The 21130-nt window shown below is 46.3% G+C and overlaps 1 protein-coding gene across 2 annotated transcripts in view; it reads right to left on the bottom strand.

Annotated features, from left to right (window-relative positions):
- lrrc2 (leucine rich repeat containing 2) overlaps positions 1 to 21130 on the bottom strand; it is a 160573-nt gene that overhangs the window by 55803 nt on the left and 83640 nt on the right. For both annotated transcript variants that reach the window (XM_085984882.1, XM_085984876.1), the window contains exons 5-6: positions 12664 to 12800; positions 4135 to 4280 (exon numbers count right to left, since the gene is read on the bottom strand). In XM_085984882.1, coding sequence (XP_085841008.1) covers positions 4135 to 4280; positions 12664 to 12800 — 283 coding nt within the window. The remainder of the gene's footprint in view (positions 1 to 4134; positions 4281 to 12663; positions 12801 to 21130) is intronic.

Genomic DNA, 21130 nt, shown 5'->3' on the forward strand with positions numbered 1-21130 from the left:
TGGGGGAGACTGCCAATGGCCTTGCAGGACGACCTTGAGCAGCCCTGGGCCTAGAAGGTCCGGCTGCAGACTGCACCACCTCAGCATGGGCGGCGGCAGTCTGGGCCAGCTGGCTGACAGGCAGCTGCAAGGGCACTGGCGGAGTGGCAGTGGTGGGAGGACGAATGCTGTCAACCCGAGAGAGGGCAGCAGGTTCATTCTCCTCGGAGCCACTACCATTCCCCCGGGGCAGCGCCTCAGCAATCCTAGTAATCTGTTGGAGGGCAGATTGCTGGACTGCTGTGATACCCTGCAAGCCCCTTTCAACACTTGTAAACGGAGCCATGATGGCAGCAGTCTGACCTTGCATGGCAACAAGCTGAGCCTGCATGAGAACAGTCTGAGCTTCCACTGCAGCACTCAGACGTTGGGTCACTTCCTCTTGTGCTGCAATGGAAGCTGAGACATCGGCCATCAGATCCTGCATCATGGTTGGGTCCACAAGTGCGCAAAGGAGTTGCCCATCACTTCCATCCTGGAAATCATAGACTCCAAGCTCTGCACAAAGCCCTGTGCAAAGTTGGTTCCAGACTCCTCCATGCTCCTTGACAGTGACAACAGACTCTCTGGCAGGCCTATCAATGCACCAAGCGTTTTTGTGTGTATGCCCATCACCCGTCTTCTGTAGACCACCACATTGAAGTCCTCATCTGAGTCCTCTGCAACAGAACTCGTGTGCGATCTCGTCCTCCGGGGAGCTGGCACCTGCAGTACCCTTTCCCCCTGTCCTGGCTGCAGGCCACTCGTGCCCAGTGACTCACCACATGCAGATTCCGCCTCTATACTACCCTCTAAAGTACACGCAGTGCCAGTATCTGAGCTGGTACCTGCGAGTGTGCGATCGAGTGATGGTGTCTCTTCTTCTCCATCACTCTCCTCTTGCTCTTCCTGCACTAGCTGGCCAGGTTGGTGTTCTTGGGTATCTGACATGAGAAAGGCAAAAGGGTAGGGATGTGATGAGGGGTGGGGGGAAGCAAGATGTGCGTGCTTACACCATCAGCAGCTTGTAAGTGAGAAGAGATTGTGGGATGAGGAGGAAGTAGGATGAGAGAAGGAGAATTAGGTATGAGCATACCGTCATCGTCAATGGTTTCAGCCTCGCCGCTCACCACGGCATCATTTACAGCCGCTCCAATGATGTCGAGCACTGTTTCCTCCAGGTGGGTCAGGATATGCAGCCTTGCCCATCCCCCACCGATTAGCTGCTGCTGCCTGCAATTATGAGCCACTTTCCCCTGCAAGAGAGAGGGTAGTGAGTCAGTGAGTGTGGTGCAATGTGTTTGGGTGATGTGAGTCAGTGAGTGTGGTGCAATGTGTTTGGGTGATGTGTGAGTCAGTGAGTGTGGTGCAATGTGTTTGGGCGATGTGCCTGTCATGGTTGAATAGCTGGCAGTGTATGCAAGGTGTGAGGCTTGCAGCAGTGGTAAGTGTGGGTGAGGTGAAGCTGTGAATGTGAGATTTGAGTCATGATTGATAGAGACTGCTGGAGGGTGGTTGGTATATTGAGCAGTGTGTGAGGCTAGTGGTGCAGTTGGTGGGAGACGGCATTTGAAGATACATTCACTGACCTTGACCATTCATGTGAAGTCATTGAACTTCTTTCTGCACTGGATCCAGGTCCTCGGGGCAAGACTGCTGGCAGTGACCGCTTCAGCTATCTTCTCCCACTGCCTTCTCACTGTGTGTCTAGAGGGCCTCCTGGCCCCCTGCGGGTAGAGGGCCTATCTCATCCTTTCTATCTTAAGGCCTCAAGTGCTGGATCCGAGAAATTGGTGCCCTTTCTCTGCCCTGTTGAGCCATTCTTCACTCACAGTTGCCTTCACAAGTAGTTCCAGCAGCTGCTAAATGCAGAATACACCTCAGCTTTAAAAGGTGCAGACTGCCTTTAAGATGTGTATGCTAGCTTTAACTAGAGCAGTGGCAAGCAAAATCCACCCAGAAGGAGCAATAATTCCTCATCACACTTTGCTGATATGGTGACTTGGTCCAAAAGAGCACAGATTGACCTTTAACGAGGTCAAATTAAGAGCCTTTTTATACGATAAGTAAACCCACCCCCTTAAGCTAACGCTGCTCCACAGTTAAACCTGACCCAGTTTGACCGTTTTATGTACCCCACTTCCTAAAAACAAATATGCACACTCATTCTTCTCTTTTTCACTTTCACTCTAGTACACAAGGAAAAGTCCAATTTCTTCATGCTTAGGTTTCTAGTGTTCTTTTATAGCAGAGTGAGGAGCCCTTGATAAAGTTAGCTCATGCAAACACAGAGAATTTTTTTTTTGTCAATTTAAAAACTACATGCTCTGAGAAAATATACACCAAAATATTACGGGGGAAAAATTTGGTTGATTAACGCCTCCCGCTAACGGGGCACAAAACAACTAGCGCCCGGGCGCGGCGATGTTTGCGCTGCTCGCGAAATTGACCAGACATTTTGCAGCGGCGCTAAACACTACCAATACGATCTCCTGCGCCCGCAGATCGTGACATCAGTCGAGCGTGCAACACCCCGGTAGCGCCCCGGACCGGATATTGAGTGGCGCCCCCTGCCTTTCCGCCTGCCGCTAGCAATGACAGGTAGAGGGGAATGTTTTGCAGTCAGGAAGGGACTGGTGGAGCGCTATTTAAAGGCGACTGCTTCTTGCCTTTTTTTGTCGGTGACATTTTTGCATCACGCATTCAGAGAGAGAGAAAGAGAGAGAGAGAGAGAGAGAGAGAGAGAGACTTCTGGAGAGATTCAACACTGTGTGAAGGAGTTTTGGGTACAGAGCAGCACTTTGCAGGTTCATTTTGATTTGACCTTCCTTGCATCGATTTAGAAGAGACTGTGGGGGCTGCACTCTGAGCTCTTTCCCTGGGCCTCTCCATTGTTCTTTCCAACAGAATTGATGTACAGGTCTCCAGGCCTAGATTCAAGGCTGCAATGAGCAGGGTGTGGATGGAGAGCAAGGTCGAACCTCCCCTTTAAGAACTGGCCGGCGCCAGTGTGTCTGTGTTCCATTGCTAACTGACATCACATGAGCTTCACCAGCGCTCTGAGGTAGTGCCTCGCTCCTCGGCGTTAGCGCCTTAAGAGAGGTGAGTTGCGCCTGATTCAGCACTCTAATCACCTCCAGGGGCGATAGAAGCCAAGTTTGCAGTCGGAGGCGATAATTAGCGCCAAGCGCTAAACTTTGCGCCCAGCCGATAATTGCGCCCCAAACGGGGCGATACCGAATTTCTCCCCCTACATATTTTGCAATGATAACAGGAATTTAAAAAAGTGAACAAGTTAAGTTTTAAATGGGATCATATCCTCCAGACAAATCTAGCTTTGCCATTCGGTAACTGGTTGGTAGACTTCAAAATAGGAGTCGAGGGCTCTCTGCAAATAATTTGGGAAAGCAAAAATCTCTTCCAGCGGCAGAAGCTGGTGAGCGGCCTTGCAATTGGTGCGTGACCACCCGGCCGTGCACCTTCGGAGAAACATTTGTGTAGGCCCTCAACAGCTCACTAAAACTTGTCAACTGGTGTTCTGGCTCAAATAATTGCCCACCCCTGAACTAGAGCTAGCCTCGCATGAACTTTGGCCCCCTGCTAACACTCAGCCACTCAGCAGTGTGCTCAGCGCCGGGCTGACTCTTCTTATTGCTGGCAATTGCCAATTTAAAGTTCAGCATGTGCCCCCTTTTTAAAGGGGCACAATCAATAAGGACTGCAACTTAAAAACAAATTAAAAGGAAACTTAACAAATTAAATTAAAATTCTATTCCTTGGGGGTGATAATGTACACCAGTCCCTCCGGTGCCCACCGGTCGCGGAAGGCCTCGAGCGTGCCGGTGGACACTGGGTGCTCCATCTCCAGGGACACTCAGGCGGGAATGTAGCCACGGAAGAGAAGCAGGCAGTCGGGCCGAACAACACCCACAGTGCTGGGCTGAACGCAGCAATCATTAGCATTAATTAGCAGGCACAAAGGTCGTGTGCTGCCTGCATTACTTTGAGTGGGCGCGGGCTGATCGCGCATTGCAACCCTCGTGCCCGTTTTCGTGCCTAATTGAATTTTTAGTCCCAAGTGTTGCACAACTCTTTTCATGTTCATCAAGCAGTTACCTGTCTAGATCCTGAGGCAGGTCCTTCAGTTTATTGCTGCTAATGTCTAGGCTCTTGAGGTTTGACATCCGAAGCACACAGATAGGCATGCTCTGAAACTGGTTTGAGGACAGATCTAAGTAGCTGAGTTTTTGCAGATCACGCAGCTGAAACAGAAACAAAATTCAAATTATTTTTGGTTGCATTGCACTACAGACATGGGTGACTCCTACCTCCTATGTGTGGCTGAAATTATTCTAACCGCTGGATAGATCTTCTTTAGTCTTTTTATATTAATTTAGCTTTTCTGCTCTTTTTTCTAGACCTGACAGTGAAAAGTAAATCTGAGATTTATCTCCTCACTCTCCTCCTACACAAAGTGGCATCAATACAGGAAGTGATCAGAAAGATGTACTACAGGAACGGGGAACCACACACCAATCATAGAAACTGGCAAGTTGTTTAGAATGTTGGCCTCTGATAGGGCTTGAATCTGAAACCACAGGTAGACCTACCAGCTTTCTTGCATTGATCAGGAACCTCCTTCATTTTGATAACATCTCTTGTTTATCTCTGAATACAACATTCAGCCATGACCATTTTTTTTTCTTATTCCATAGAGACATTTGTATATTGTTCAATCCCGGGACATTTATGTCATTAGACCCAGCCATTCCTCTGGGTGTGAAGAAGCTCCCTATTCAATTGTTTCAACAAAACGGTGGCATTGCTGGTGGCAGCTGTGTTGCTTATTGCAACGTGACCAGTGTCACCACTAACAGCAGCATGGTGGCGCAAGCTAGTCGACTTTGTTAAACTATGCTTTTGGCACCATCCCAACCCATTTCTGTTAGGCAACGGCATCAAGGGATATGGAACAAAGGTGGGTAAATGGAGTTAATGTACAGATCAGCCATGAACTAACTGAATGGTGGAGCAGGCTCGAGGAGCTCAATGGCCTACTCCTGTTCCTACCATGAATCTTTGCTCTTTGTGAGCTCTGTAGAAATGTTTAGACTATTTTCCCCCAATTTTCTCCCCTCTTCTTCCTCAAATAATTTTTTGCTGTAATGTAGTTCCACAGGTGCTGGCAGCCCTCTGGTGCCTTATGCAAATGCTCATTCCTCATATGTGAGTCAAGAGAGGGAATGCCAGCAGGAAATTCGACTGTGGGCATCATAACTGAGCCTGGTCCTGTTCTCACCTGATGTCCACACATGCAAAAGTTGCAGCTGGGAAAATGGATAGTGATCAGGAGCAGGAACCCTTGCTGAATTTTCCATTTCCTAGTCCAAGTGTAGCATCCATGCTTGAAGGTTAATTCAGCAGGAACTGAGGATTAAATCTGGGGCTTCCTCCTCTGCGTAATGCTACACAAGGCGATGCCTTTGTCCCCTCAGCCATCAGGGGAGCAAGCCCTTCCATTTACAAACATATGCACATACAAAAATGACAGGTGGGAAAAGACCAGCTGGTCCATTTGTTGACAGAATCAAGTACACCCAGGTAAAATGTAATATTGGTTAGAAAATGTTGTAATTCCAATGTTCCTTTGACTCTGGCTTAAATAGATAGGATGTATGCACCAGAGGACAAAGAAGCCATCTGCATGGCTCTAGTGGACACTTGTGTTAAAGGTGAATCTTGACATCTTACTTGCACCTTATTTAGATAATGGATAATCTGTACAAAGACAAAATCCTTTTCATCTCCACCAAAATCTAGTAAACGCTGTACACCTAAAACTTGTTAATTTACATCACTTGAATGTTGACTTTACCTGCATCAGTGTTTTAGTACTTTCTACTTTCTGTTTTCTATTTGAATCCTTCAGGATAGAGATATTGATTTTGTAACAAAATAGCTTTTTGAAGAAATACAATATATTGGCCCAGTAATTCCTGTCACAACGCGTGAGTAAGGACGGGGTACTCACGCGTGTGCCAGGAGGAATTGCCGGTTTTCAGCATGCACAGCGCATGCGCTGAAAACCGGCATTTCCTGTCCTCTGACCCAAGGGGTTAAGAGGCTGAACGCATGCGCGGTATTGGGCAGCGCGTGCGACTTGGATTTCCTGTATTTTTACAGATTTGCGCATGTGTAAAGGGCTCCGGTTTTTACGCATTGAAAAACCACACGTAAGTACTTAGTTTTACAGGTAAGTGGTCTTTTAGTACAATTTAGAATTTTTTTTCCCCACAGGTTTATTATTTTTAAAGAATCTACAGTAAGGTAAGTTTAGTTTTAGACCCTATTTTTTAAAAAATTACTTTTTTCAAAAATTTGATTAATTGTTTAAAATAGTTTTTTAAAGTTATTCATAGTTAATTTAATTATTGGGATGCTTTTTAAAATTTTATTTAAAGTTTAAGTAGTGTTTTGGGGTGCCGTACTTTTCATGAGTTTGAGTCTTTACTATCAAACTTATGAATGAAGTTTCCCCTCCCCTGATTGGCTGAACAGTGCTCACCTGATCCCAGCCGGCACATCGCACTAACTACGCCGCTGGGTCAGGTTAGCATAGCGCGCTGAGATCAGAACCGGGCCACTTACAGGAAATCCACTGCGGGCCAGGTTTCAGATGTCGGCGCGCCGGGTAAGTGCACATCGGGGGCTTGCACGCGCGGCAAGCCCCCGACAGGAATTACTGGGCCACAACACATTCAGAATACAAATGGGGCAAAATTGGGTGCCTTTGTGTCTTCCGTTAGCACCCCCAGGGGGCGCCAACAGGGCGCAAATGGCTTTGCGACTGTGCGCACCGCTGATATCGACTCCCGCCATATTCCGCAGGAGATTTGCGGTGGCGCTACAGCATTGCGCCCCGATCTCCTTCGCCCGGAGATTGTGACATCATTGCCGTGCGCATCGCCCCGGTAGCACCCCGGACCCGAAATTGACTTCTGCCCCCTACAGCAGCGCCAGTCGAAAACACCGACAGCTGCAGGAGGCGTGCATCGAGCGGCCGGCCACTTCGGGGGCAATGATTAAAGGCGAGGTGGCCGAGGTAAGTGGAAAAAAAAACTTACCTTTCTTGTTCCAGTTTTTTTTGCGGGTTCTTGCCCATGATCGATCAGCACGGCACTGTGCTTGAGTGCTGGGCTGATCGCGCGGGATCACAGCTGCCTTGGTGGTCCAGGTAGGTACTTTTTAAATTGCAGAGCCTGCAGCGATAGCCCTTCCCTTTAAGGGAGGGAAGGAGCCTTTGAACGTGGCAGCGCTGCACGGCCCAGTGTGCAGCGCTGCTGAAGTCTCCGCCCCGCCTGCTGCTGATTGTGCTCCAAGAGGGAAGTGGAGCGGCGGATTTAGTGCTCCACTTCCTTCCTGGAGTGCAAAACCGACTTTTTTTAAAGTTTAGCAACATTAGCGCTTGGCACTAATTTTTTCAGCTTTTAAAATTTAGCGCCAAATGGGGCTATAATGACTTTCTCCCCCAAAGTAAACAAGACTGATGTTTTATCAACAGTTGAAGTTTCAGTTGAACAAAGGTGGTGCCTTGCAACATTTTTCAATTAGGGTGTTTGATTTATGGGTGTGCTTTTAATTAAAATAATTTATGACTTTTTGTCTTCGTTACTTTTACTGATGTGGGTATTATCGGTTATAATGTGGAATTCCTGTGTTGTATTCAGTCTGACTTAAATAGACTATACCAACTGTACTTAAAAACAATCAAAATTCAAACTTACATAATGATAATCTTTTATCCTAGCCCTAATTCTGAAGCTGACTTTTACATTTGGGCTTTTCTGGACATCTGAACCTAGATTCTCTGATTGCATTTGGCCAATTTACAAGTGGAAATCAGGTGAACCTGACCAGAAAATTGGGTGGAGTTCAGTAAAACCAGCTCTCCCCTCACTTTACATTGCATGCCAATATCCAGCATGTAAAATATGAAGAGTTACATTAAAATATGTAAATTATTCCCCCAAGGTCCTGGCCACAATTTTCTGGTGTTTGTTTTGTGCAAGACACTTGCTCATAATTACACCTTGTTAAATGGGCGTCCAAGGTTGCTAATAATGGAATATTGAAATTCATTTAAAGGGCATAGTAATGTTAACATAAGTGTCCTTCAACCATTTCTTGACCATTGTTATCTTCATCTTTTTCTCTCCTGGCACTTCGAATCTCATGAGCCTTTGCACCAATTATTATGCTGCGTCTTGTTTTTCCAACAATACCTTATTGCCACTAACAGGTTTCCAGATGAGAATCCCCCATCTGACCTTTTTCAGGAAGAATAGGAATACCAACAGGAGGATGGCAGACAGATCAGCTGCACCAGAAGGGTTCTATGGTTATCTGTTGGTACCCACACAGACAGAGATGCATATATCTCATTTTGGCATTCCAAGTGCCTATGGAAGCTCCTCTTCCCAAAGTTGGGATGGCACAAATATGATGTATTAATGCCTGATTAACCGTAATGCCACAGAAGCATGACAATCACCGTAAACTTTCAGTGGTACTATGTGAAGGAAAGCATGCCAGGGTTATCAACAACCAACATAACCTGATTGGCTGTACCTAAGATGCCACCAACTACTGTACAGGCAACAACCATGGGGAACTATCTTCACAGGTTCTGTCCTAAAGTGATGCCAGTCTGTGCCTAGTGTTTAGCACCCCAGTGCATCCCTTTAATGAAACTGTAGGACATGTGCATTCCAGATCCTAGCCTGTTACTCCTTCTAGGTGCTCCTCTTGTGGCAGGAGTCAGAGAGATGGCTGTGTGTTGTATCTCAGTTGAAGTCACTTGGGGATGAGATGGCTCTCTAGCTCTTTGAGCTGGTTATTAGATGACCCAGCTACTGGCTCCGCAAAGTCCTCAGCATTGGGGTAGCCTAGTCTTGTACACTTTCTGTCACATCTACAGTCATTAAAGTGGGAGGGGGGTGATATAAGGATCCAAATGTGTTGTTGGCCTGCTCCAGCCTTGACCCAGTTACTGGGCACTGCCTCATAATACTTATTGATCCATATGACAACAGAGTAGATGGCGCCAATGTGATCTGTGAAGCCCTCAGTAATAGGTCTCTCAATGTGATCTTTGAGCATGTGGAAATCAGAGGAGAGAGTCCAGGGCCTCTATATTATTAGTCTGAGCATTGATGAGAAATGCTGTGACTGGCATTAAGGACTCTAGCTGTGGGAGCTCTGTTGCAAATATCTGTGGACTTGCCAAATGCTCCATGGTGGCCTGCAGTTCTGCAAATCCATCCCATTACCACTGCACAGATGTGGGTATTGGACTCCTCCACACTAGCCTCCAGCAGCTGTGGGTTTTCGGCAATTATTCTATAAATGTCCTGTGCTCAGAGTGTCTTCTTTTAAAAGCATGCCTTGTAAAGCCTGGATCCCAGGGCTCAATAGTCAAGGACGATTGGGAGTTGACCCTCAAAAGCAGGGTCTCGTTCCTCTTTCAGCACTACCACCTGTTCCTGCTCAGGTGTACTCTGTGCATCACCTGGTGCACCCACCTCTACCTCACTTTAAGTTCTCCAGGGTGAATGCACCTTAGCTGGTGCTTACAAGGGTAGGAGTGAGTGACACTGGATGCTGTGAGGTGCTGGCCAAGCGTAGGGCCACTCGGCCCTGGCACGAATTCCAGTGGCACACCTAGAGAAAGAGAACAATGCTGTCACCATAACAACCTATAAAATAAAGCTTAGAGCAGAATAAATCAGCGTTACAGCATGCCTGGAAAGGAGGTGGAGACAAGCTTGAGGCTGCAGACTTCCATTACTTTCTGGCTGTGCCAGGCCTCTGCCACACAATAGCTGCAAGTGCCCTCGTAGCAGATAGCACTACTTTAGCTCTCTGAAGACCAGGACCCAGTGAGTGTCAGCCAGATGTTTTATAGCCTGAAAATATGATTGGTGGCATCTTAGCAGGTTATGCAGACATATACTTTATTTTATGCAGTGTCAGTGAAAGCATGACATGCCAGGGTGTACTTTTGTCTTCGCCACTTGGGTGCAAAGTTCCCTCTTTTTTTTGGGTGCGTGGCCCCTTTAATGGCTGCGCAGCCCATTCAGATTTCCACGCATGCGCGATTTTTCTGTTGTGAAGCCGGCAAGCGCGGGACCTCCAGACCGCTGCACACCGCGCAGCTTAATGGGGACATTGCTTAGGTGGTGATCTGGTGGAGCAGATCGCCTGCCCGTTGTAGAATCCATTCGATTTTCATTCCTTTGAAATCAATTGAAACTAAAATCATGTGGTTTTTATAATGGGCGGGTGATCTGCCCCCTCGATTCATCGCCCAATGGGTAAAGATGAAGATTACCCCCATTGTTTTTAAGAACGTGATTATCACTGAGCATATTGCACGCACGAATGTCAGAAAATTACTTGCCTTACAACCCTGCCCATATTTAATACTTAAATGGTGCTGCTGCTTGTTTCAGGTGGGAGCTTTCTGTGCACACACCGAAGCCCACTGGAAATGCGCTTTATGGGTCTCTGCCCCTTTTCTAGTTTGTTACATTGTGTAATGGGTGCACACAGGACATAACAGTCTCAAACACTGGCTCCATGCAGTTTTAAATGTCGTATCTTGTTGTGAACTTTTTCCAAAGTGGCAAACATTTTTAAAGTGTGATGTATGCAGTTAGTCCAAGGCTGTTTTTAGAACTAGTACAGAGCTGCCCTCTGCAGGTAACTAATGCCAGTCATGCTGTTACACTCAGATCTTCAATGAAATGTAATTCTGAATGAATAACAACTTGCATTTATATAACGCCTTTAACATAGTAAAATGTCTTCACAGGAGTGTTACAAACACAGGGCCACATAAGGACATATTAGGACAGGTGACCAAAAGTTTGGTCAAAGAGGTAGTTTTTAAGGAACGTCTTAAAGGAGGAAAGAGGTTGAAAGGCTGAGGGAGGGAATTCCAGACCTGAGGGCCATGGCACCTGAAGACACGGCCACCAATGGAGGAGTGATTAAAATCGGAGATGCGCAAGAGCCCAGAATTGAAGGAGTGCCGAGATCTCCGAGGGTTGTAGGGCTGAAGGAGCTTACAGAAATAGGGAGGGGCGAGGCCATGAAGGGATGTGAAAACAACGATGAGAATTTTAAAATCGATGCGTTGTCAGACCAGGAGCCAATGTCAGTCAGCGAGCACAGGGGTGATGGGTGAACGGGTCTTGGTGCGAGTTCGGATACGGGCAGCAGAGTTTTGGATGAGCTCAAGTTTATGGAGGGTGGAAGATGGGAGGCCGGCCAGGACAGCATAGGAATAGTCAACAAAGGCATGGACGGAGGTGTCAACAGCAGATGAGCTGAGGCAGGGCGGAGATGGACAATGTGACAGAGATGGCGGTCTTGATGATGAAGTGGGTATGTGGTTGGCAGCTCATCTCAGGGTCAAATAGGATGCCATGGTTGTGAATGGTTTGGTTCAGCCTATGACAGTGACCAGGGAGAGGAATGGAGTCAGTGGCTAGGGAATGGACTATGTGGCGGGAACTGAAGACAATGGCTTCAGTCTTCCCAATATTTAGTTGTAAGAAATTTCTGCTCATCCAGGATTGGATGTCGGACAAGCAGCATAACAAATCAAAAACAGTGGAGGAGTTGAGAGAGGTGGTGGTGAGGTAGAGCTGGGTGTCGTCAGCATACATGTGGAACCTGACATTGTGTTTTTGGATGATGTCGCCAAGGGGCAGCATGTAGATGAGAAATAGGAGGGGGGCAATGATAGACCCTTGGGGGACTCCAGAATTAACGGTGTGCATGTTGGAAGAGAAGTCATTGCAGGTGATCCTCTGGCTATGACTGGATAGATAGCAATGGAATCAGACTAGTGCAGTCCCACCCAATTGGATGACGATGGAAAGGTGTTGGAGGAAGAGGGTGTGGTCAACTGTGTTAAAGGCTGCAGACTGGTCGTGAAGAATGAGGAGGGATAGTTTACCACGGTCACAGTCACATAGGATGTCATTTGTGACTTTGCTGAGGGTCGTTTCAGTGCTGTGGCAGGTGTGAAAACCTGATTGAAGGGATTCAAACATGGCATGGGGGAAAGATGGGCACAGATTTGGGAGTCAACAATATGTTCAAGGACTTTGGAGAGGAAGGGGAGGTTGGAGATGGGACGGTAGTTTGCAAGGATAGAGGTTGAAAATTTTAATAAAATTTGTTTGCAGATATTTTAATTTTCATCCTCCAATGGGTGTCCTGCTTAGTTAAATAAATGCATCGTCACAGGGCTTCCACATTCATTTCTGGAGAATTACACAGTGCTTGAAAATAACGTGCGATGATATAGGATTACTAGACCCCAAGCCCTTGTTTTTAAGGATACGTTGGAAGTCAGAGTAGGATAATCAGTACAGCAGTATCACAATGATACACCACAACGCAAAGTGCAACCACTTTAAATCGCTTCAATTGAACAACTGAACCAATATACACTTCTGTATATGCACACACACCACATTTGTTTTCAACGGCAGCAGGCTATGACATGTCCAGACCTTGATCAAAATCATCTACAGCATGTAGATCCTTAGTCGTATAATACAAAGATATTACCTCAAATGGGAGCTCTGTCAGTTCCAGGTTATGCGATAAATTCAGTTTCTCTAGGTTCTCGCAATCCCCAAGCTCCAGTGGAATGGAAGTGAGCTTGTTGAAACTAACATTCAGCTCTTTCAGTTTGGTCATCTTGCCTGTCAAAACACAACCAGGCCTACTGTTTATCAGCATCTAAATCTTTACTGTAAGGAAGCATCTGGCAGGCCCGGTTTACTCAGTGAGCAATTGGATGGTAGGATTTTCTTTATGTTTAGATTTTTTTCTCTCTTGTAGTTTTCTCCCCTTCTATCCTGCATTTCTACTGGGGCACAGCTTCATGGGCATCCGTTACCTTGGTGTCAGCCATGGCTTAGTTGGAAGCACTCTCGCCTCTGAATTAGAAGTGGTTCAAGTCCCACTCCAAAGACTTGAGCACAATAATCTAGGCTGACACTTCAGTGTGGTACTGAGGGAGTGCTGCACTGTCGGAGGTGCCGTCTTTCAGATGCGATATTAAACTGAGGCCCCGTCTGCCCTTTCAGTTGGACATAAAAGATCCCACGGCACTATTCGAAGAAGAGCAGGGGAATTCTTCCCGGTGTCCTGGCCAATATTTATCCCTCAACCAACATCACTAAAACAGAGGATCTGGTCATTAACACATTGTTGTTTGTGGGACCTTGTTGTGCACAAATCGGCTGCCGCGTTTCCTACATTACAACAGTGACTACACTTCAAAAGTATTTAATTGGCTGTAAAACGCTTTGGGACATCCTGAGATTGTGAAGGGTGCTATATAAATGCAAGTCTTTCTTTCTTTCTTTGCACACTCCATCCAAGTGGCCATCATTCATGTGTCAGGTTTAAGCATGAATGTTGGCAGACTATTTGACCCTATGGGGCATCATATCTACCCCAATCCCATCCTCATTCGAAAACCACAAGACACTCTTCTAGCGAGTGCCACTGGGTGGCAATTAGAGCAGAATCCCTGGCCCATCCCTCCCCCGCCCCCGACCTCTCCCCTTCCCAAACCAGGGGTACTTAGGCCAATTGGAGGACCATTATTGATGCCTAGGTGACGAACAGATAACTCAGCACAAATTGGGAATCAAACCTAGAACCGTTTGGTCTGTATGGCTTAGTATGAAACCAGACAGGACTCTAACATTATAAAAAAAAATGAATATCCTCTGTTAAAGTCAATGGAGTGTAATATTGGGCAGGGTGTAAAACCACCATTTCAACCAATCCCGTGGGTTTCCTGTCCGATGAGTTAGGTTAAAATTGCCCCATTGTTTCAGAAGGTTGTATTAAAACAGGGCCTGAAATTCCATGGGGAGGCGGGAAGGGTGCGTGAAAGGCCGAAGACAGCCAAAGAACTGGCAAGGCCGGGGCCACAGAAGTCCTCCCTTTCACTGCCAGTTTTCCCGACCCCTGGGAAACCCGCACAGCAGCAGCGAGTTTTAAACTGGACTCCCATTGCACAGTGGGAGCCCAATTTAAATATGTTCATTAAGTGCCCCTCCTCTCCATACTGGGTCACTCGATAATAATACAGGGCCTGAAATCCCATAACTCACCGGGCAGGAAACCCATGGGATTAGTTGAAATGATGGTTTTACTCCCTGCCCAATATTACACTCCATTGACTTTAAGAGAGGATATTCATTTTTAAAAATAATGTTAGAGTCCTGTCTGCTTTCATACTAAGACATACAGAATTTTCCAATTTAAAAGCCTCTACCCGTTCCCCCCACCTCTCCCTCCCCATTTCCTCATTCATGCAATGGTGCAATCAGAATTTCCGGACAACTTTCTTAAATCTGCATTTATATAGCACCTTTCATGACTTTAGGATGTTTTAAAGCACTTTACATCCAATGAAGTACTTTTTGAAGTGTAGTCACTGTTGTAATGTAAGAAATGCGGCAGCCAATTTGGGCACCACAAGGTCCCACAAACAGCAATATGATAATTTGTTTTTTTTAGTGATGTTGGTTGAGGGATAAATATTGGCCAGGACACCGAGCAGAACTCCTGTGCGCTTTTTTGAAATAGTGGTTTATTTTTTGTAAACAATCAAGTCCCTTTTTTATATCATGTGTTGAATGATTATATAAGTTTATTTAATTTTTTTTAAACTGAAACAAGTGAAAGATTTGTTCTGTGGGAAATCGCTAGAGTGGAAGTGTGACATACGGTCTTGTTCATGATGCAGTCATGTAGCAGTTGGTGAATTCAATATTGGAGTAGGCTAGCTGACGTGTGTGTCATGGAACAGTGGAAAATATTAGGCTGACTTTGATCTTTTAAAAATTAAAACAGAACTCTTCAAGGAATGCATGTTGTAGCAAAGATTAGAAAATTATAACTGATTGGTGTACAGAACAACTGGTTAAGAAGCTGCCAAAATGCTGGAATCGTGTGATGCTTTCCACAATTTCAGGAATCCAAAAGGGCAGTTCAAGAAATAATCCATGAATAAAGCATTGATATTCAGGCTACAGTGCGGTTTGGATGAAGATACATTACTGCTAACTCAATGTGATTGGAAAATTTGCCCTGTGATTCCTCAAGTGCTAAAGGTATGACTAAATCTTAGCAGGAAATAGATATCATAGCAATTCAGATAGCTTAACTGAATGCGCACAGCATGCTTTGATCACAGGAGTAAGAAATAGTGAGAAACTTCACAGTAATTAAATTAAGAAACAAGGGACTAATGTAATGAAAGGATTACTCTCCCCCATGGAGTTTAGATTGCGCTCTAAATTATGTGTATGATAAATTGGGCAGATGTATGAGAGATTACCTAAATTAATATCCTTTCAGATCAGTAATGCAGTGTGACGGGTAATAATGTGAGATAGGTTAACCTTGTTGTACTGTCATCATGACATTAAAACTCTGCTGGCAGATTTAGCCCAAGGGAGACAGATTATTGACTCTGTTATTAGCTTATGCTAGAGAGGGAGCTCCAAAACATAAATCAAAAGAACACAGTGATAACATTGAACCTAATAACAATTGCACAAACTATTCCTTTTCTATCAATAGGCTGTGACCCCGCAGTACACCAGCACAAGTATTCAAATTAATATCTGACAACAGCAAATTTCATTTTAATTTTTAAAAAAGAATCAACTACTGTATACTGAATAATTATCTCAATTGAACAATTTTGGAATAAGATCTAAAACATTTAGCAGTCTTGTGAGACATAAATGCAGAACTGGCTTGTGTACTGTGATCTGGTGAAATATATTGCATGAGCAATAGACAGTAATATTAGCCCACAAATCACTGTTTACAACATTAGCGTAGAAGTGTTTAACACATTTGTATGGGATTCCTGGGCATTAACACATTTAAAATAAATAGGTTAACAACTCTGCTAAAATAGCAGACGGAGGAACATCATGCCCCTCGATTAAGTGTTCCAACAGTAATTTCTAGGCTATTATTCTTTGAAAATGGAATGGAAATGAAAAGATTCAATTAAAGTAGCATAACGTCGGTCGCCTGATGTCCCCTAAACATACTGTATGAAACTGAGCCAGACTGATCAGATTTGAACCTTAGTCTGTGGTAAACCAGCTCAGCTGGAGCAGCAGTGGAGAGCTACAATTGGCCTCAGCACCCCAGGGATAGGGAAGAGAAACATTTGCTAGAGTTCCTGCTTCTTATTGCTATTCAGTGCTCCCTGCTGAAAATATGCACTTTGATGTCTGGTGAAAACAGAATTGGACTTGATGTCCCCATGTGGCATTAACCCACTGATGCTCATTGTCCAGGTTAACATATGAAAAATGACCACCTGACTCCAGTAACAGATCTACCCCTCCAGATCCCATCAATGGGCTAGGCTGTCTGCTTAATCATGAGTGGCACCCTGGAGTACTGCAAACCTGCCTGGCTCAAGGCTCAGCTAACAGAGCTTACTACAGAGGATTGACTCGGCTCCAATTTCCCATCATCATGCACGCCACCTTGGAGAACCAACTGGAACCCATTTATCTTCTTCTGGTAGGGTAGTGGTCACTAGACAGCTGACTAGCACAGGTTTGAGCCTTCCCTTGGCTGATCGCAAGCAGCAGGAACTCCTCCCAAGTGGCATGGTGAGCAGTACAAATCACCATAAAATGTGTGAGGTGTCGCCTTCCTCCTGACCACTGCACTACATTCCATGCCCCAAAAAAGGGTGGTTCTGCCAATCTGATGTGTTGGGGGGGGGGGCAATTTTAATCCCCAAAAACAGGTGGGTTTGGGTCGTGTGGCATGTAAAAATGTAAAATATCTGAAACTTCCCCCCAACCCGCCTACTTCCAATTTTAACAGAGGCGGGACGGGGGGTGGGGGCAACCAACCCGCTCAAGGAGGCGGGATTTCATTTAAATATTATAATGAGGTTGTGTGCTTCAGAATTAACTACCATTTTAATTTTAACCCTAGCTGGCTGGGTTTCCTAGGCCTTGAGAAACCCAACAGCTAAAGGGAGGTGAGAACTGCTTACCTGCTGGATCCGGTTTACCTGCTTCACCCACCCCCAGCAGTCAGACACCCCCCCGACCCTTCCGATCTGTCCCCCACTACACTTACGCTCTCCCCCACAAGGCCTTCCAATCTCCCTAACGAGGACTTTCCGATTTCCCCAACTCTTCCAATCTCCCCCGACTCTTCTGATCTCCCCCACAAGGCCGCCGACCTCCCCCACCACTGACCCGTACGCTCTCCTGAAGTCCTTCCGATTCACCCCCCCCCCGAAGCCCGCAATTCACCCACCCCCAATCTCCTCCTCTACACCCCGAGGCCTCCGATCTTCCTGCACCCCAAGAACTGCTTGCTTCTCAGCAACCCTATCAAGTTAACTGTTAAACATTAGATAAGTGAGACTGTGTTCAGACACCCAACCTCCAGGTAATGACTTCCAGTAGATGTCATCCTAAACCTCATCAGCTATGTGAGAAACATCTGCCTTCAACAAGGTGAAAGATGCAGGACAACTTATAATGTCCCACACTCCCTAATGTTCTAGATGCTCAAATCTAATGGCACGTATTCGGCACTAATTTGTTAATACAGGACCCTATGTAAGGAACCAAAGAAACATCCACAACATGAGGCTGCCCCCTCCCCTCCACCCAGGGTGCTGACTTACAGGTCAATGTAGGATGGTGCCCTCCCGCCCAGCAACAGCAACAACTTACATTTATATAGTGCCTTTAACGTAATAAAACGTCCCAAGGCGCTTCACAGGAGCGTGAGCAAAAAACAAAATTTAACACCGAGCTACATAAGATGATGTTAGGGCAGATGACCAAAAGCTTGGTCAAAGAGTAAGTTTTAAGGATGTTTTTTAATGTCAGTGTTTTTTGTAAATGGATGTACGAGTGAATGAATTTCCAGCAGAAACTGCTGAACAATCAAGAGTTGTTGAGGAGATGCCAGGTTAGAACATAAATATTTATAAGTAATAAAGTTAACAAAGGCCTTGCAATAGCAATAAGGTCTCTTTTTTTCCAGATAGCACATTTATTTCTACCTGTTGTAATTATTTCAAGGCTACTGTTGTATGGTTACCATAACTATTTGTTCTGTTTCTAATTGATTATTGAAGTAATGATAACTAAAACCTTTATTTGTAGAAATAGAGTAAATTGGGGGTAATACAAGTTCCTTCCTGCAACAGGCAGAGCTAGTGCTGGACTCAATGAGTTATATGTGTCAGCTAGATGCTCATTAACAGTATTGAACATGTATCAGGGACTTCTCCTTGTGTAACGTAGGAAACATTATCATAACAGTGACTATACTTCAAAAAGTACTTCATTGCCTGTAAAGCGCTTTGGGACGTCTAGTAGTCATGAAAGGCGCTATATAAATGCAAGTCTTTCTTTCTTTCTTGTTTCAATATAATTTTGCCAGCCAAATGATAAATTCGGTATCGCCCTGGCTGAGGCGCTAAATTTTAAAAACTTGGAGAATCAGTGCCAGGCGCTAATCCTTCTGACCTCCCACTAAATTGATTGTTAGCACTCCAAGAAAGAACTGAAGCGCTAATCACCTAACTTAGGGCACTAAACATAGAGAGCGGGGCGCTACCCACAGAGCGATAACCAATTTCAAGTGCCCTCCAATCGGGACTCATTATTCACACTGACTCCTTCCAGTTCTTAAAGCAGAGGTTCAATCATTCTGCACATCCTCATTCTCAACATTGCTGGCTCTGAAGTCGACCTCCAAGCAACTCAACAGCTGCACCTCTTATCCTCATGGCTGATCCCAGTTCCAGGGAGAGAGAGTTCGCCGTTTCAGCGACCAGGCACTGGAAGCATTGGTTGCGGCAGTCGAAAGAAGGAAGGCAGTGCTGTTCCTCCCACTGGCAGGAGGCCATTGCCCCATGTCTTCAGGGCAATGTGGAGGGAAATGGCCCAGGACATCTCGACCAGCAGTGTGGTCCTCAGGACCCTCACACAGTGCCGTAAAAAATTCAACGACCTCACTCGTGTGGTCAGGATGAGTACATGCTTCAGCAAGTCCTGCATACCAGCATCTGAAGTTCAGTCTGTACACACTGCACAAACCACCACACCCGCACCACTCACCCACCAAGCATCTCCACCTACTGAAACTCACATCCACATCTCACGCCTGGCCTACAATCACAGCTATTCAACTATCTCCCAAACACATAGCTGCACACTCACTCACACATTTTCCTTCCTTTCAGGACAAGCTGGCCCACAATAGGAGGGAGCAGCAATGAACAGGCAGGGGTGAAGCCGACATTCAATAGCTTACAGATCTGGAAGAGCGAGTTGAGAGTCATTGGGTGCCAGGTGGTGGGCGCTGTGGCCATCGGCAACGCCGACCCCCTTGGGGGGCAACAACAGTATGTTCATCCCCTCTTCTTCCCTCATCCCACTTCACCCTCACAGCAGAAGCCTTTCCCACTTTCCAGCTCATTATACTGTCTGCATTCCTTGTTCCCTTTTTGCCCCCCTGCCCTCACCTTAACACAAGTCTTGTGCCTTCATGCTTTCAGGTAATCAGCAACCAGATGACCAGTCTGTCCCTGAGCCTCCCAGTGAGAATGAGGCAGGAGTAGAGGAGAAAGATGAAAGCACCACGTCACTGCATGTCTCACCTGCAGGCACCACCTCAGATACTGGGACTATGTGATCTTTAGAGGCAGGTTTAGTAGAAGGGCCTGCACTGGGTGATGCACCGGGGACATGTGGGCTGCAGCAAGGCCAGGGGGAAAGGGCAGCTTGAGAGCCAGCTCCCCGGGTTGAGGGGCGATTTGATAGAGGTGTACAAGATTATGATGGGTTTGGATAGGCTAGACGGGGAAAGGCTGTTCCCATTAGAGTTCGCGTGTGAGTTCTGCTGCACAGGACTCAGATGAGGACCTCGATGGGGAGGCATTCACAAGAAGGGTAATGGCCATGCACACCGAGATCATAGGTGCAATGGCAAGGGTACCCGAGAGCCTGTCAGCAATGGTAAGGAGCGTGGAGGAGTCCGCCTCCAAACTGCACAGAGCTCTGTGAACACCAGTGCTGGAGAGGCTGCTACTCCACAGACTAGCCCCCATCATCGAGCCAACCATCCCTAAGGAGCAAGCGGGCTTCCGGAGTGGCCGTAACTGCTGTGGCCAAGTGGTAGTTTTAACAGCACACATCGAAGCAGGCTTCCAGCGCCAGCTTAAGACCGCCGTGGCACTCCTGGACCTATCAGCGGCGTATTACACAGTATGGAAGCATTGACTGCTTTTCAAGCTCTCCACCATTTTACCCTGCAGAACAACGATCCATCATCTCAACTCCATGCTTAGCAACCGGCACTTCTATGTGCACTCTGGCATCCAGAAGAGCAGATGTAGGACACTGAACAATGGACTCTCACAGGTTCTGTCCTGGCACCCATATTATTCAATGTTTACAACAGTGATCTGCCCGAAAAAGAGTCCCGCCAGTTCGTATATGCTGATGACATTGCCTTGGCCACTCCAAACATGAATCTGTCCATCATCGAGGAGACCCTGACCAGTGATTTACAGAGGATGGAGGCCTACTTCACCCGATGGCGACTTTGGACAAACCCGCAAAAGACCATCACCTCGACATTCCACCTCAACACCCATCACGCAAACCAAGCTTTGAAAATCTCCTTTTGCAGCGCAGAGGTAAACCATGCCAAAAAAAACTCCTATTTAGGAGTCATAATGGCACAGAAGGAGGCCATTCGGCCCATTGAGTCCGTGCCAGCACTCTGAAGAGCAATCCAGTCAGTCACATTCCCCCGCTTTATCCCCGTAGCCCTGCAAGTTTATTTCCCTCAAGTGCCTATCCAGTCTCCCCTTGAAAACATTGAGTGTCTCTGCTTCCACCACTACCGTCGGCAGCGAGCTCCGGGTCCTCACCACTCACTGCATAAAAAAGTTTTCCCTCACATCTCCCCTGTATCTCTTGCCCAAAAC

The sequence above is a fragment of the Somniosus microcephalus genome, chromosome 1 (assembly GCF_052327205.1).
Source record: "Somniosus microcephalus isolate GS21.2 chromosome 1, FLI_Smic_1.0, whole genome shotgun sequence".
Lineage (NCBI taxonomy): Eukaryota > Metazoa > Chordata > Chondrichthyes > Squaliformes > Somniosidae > Somniosus > Somniosus microcephalus.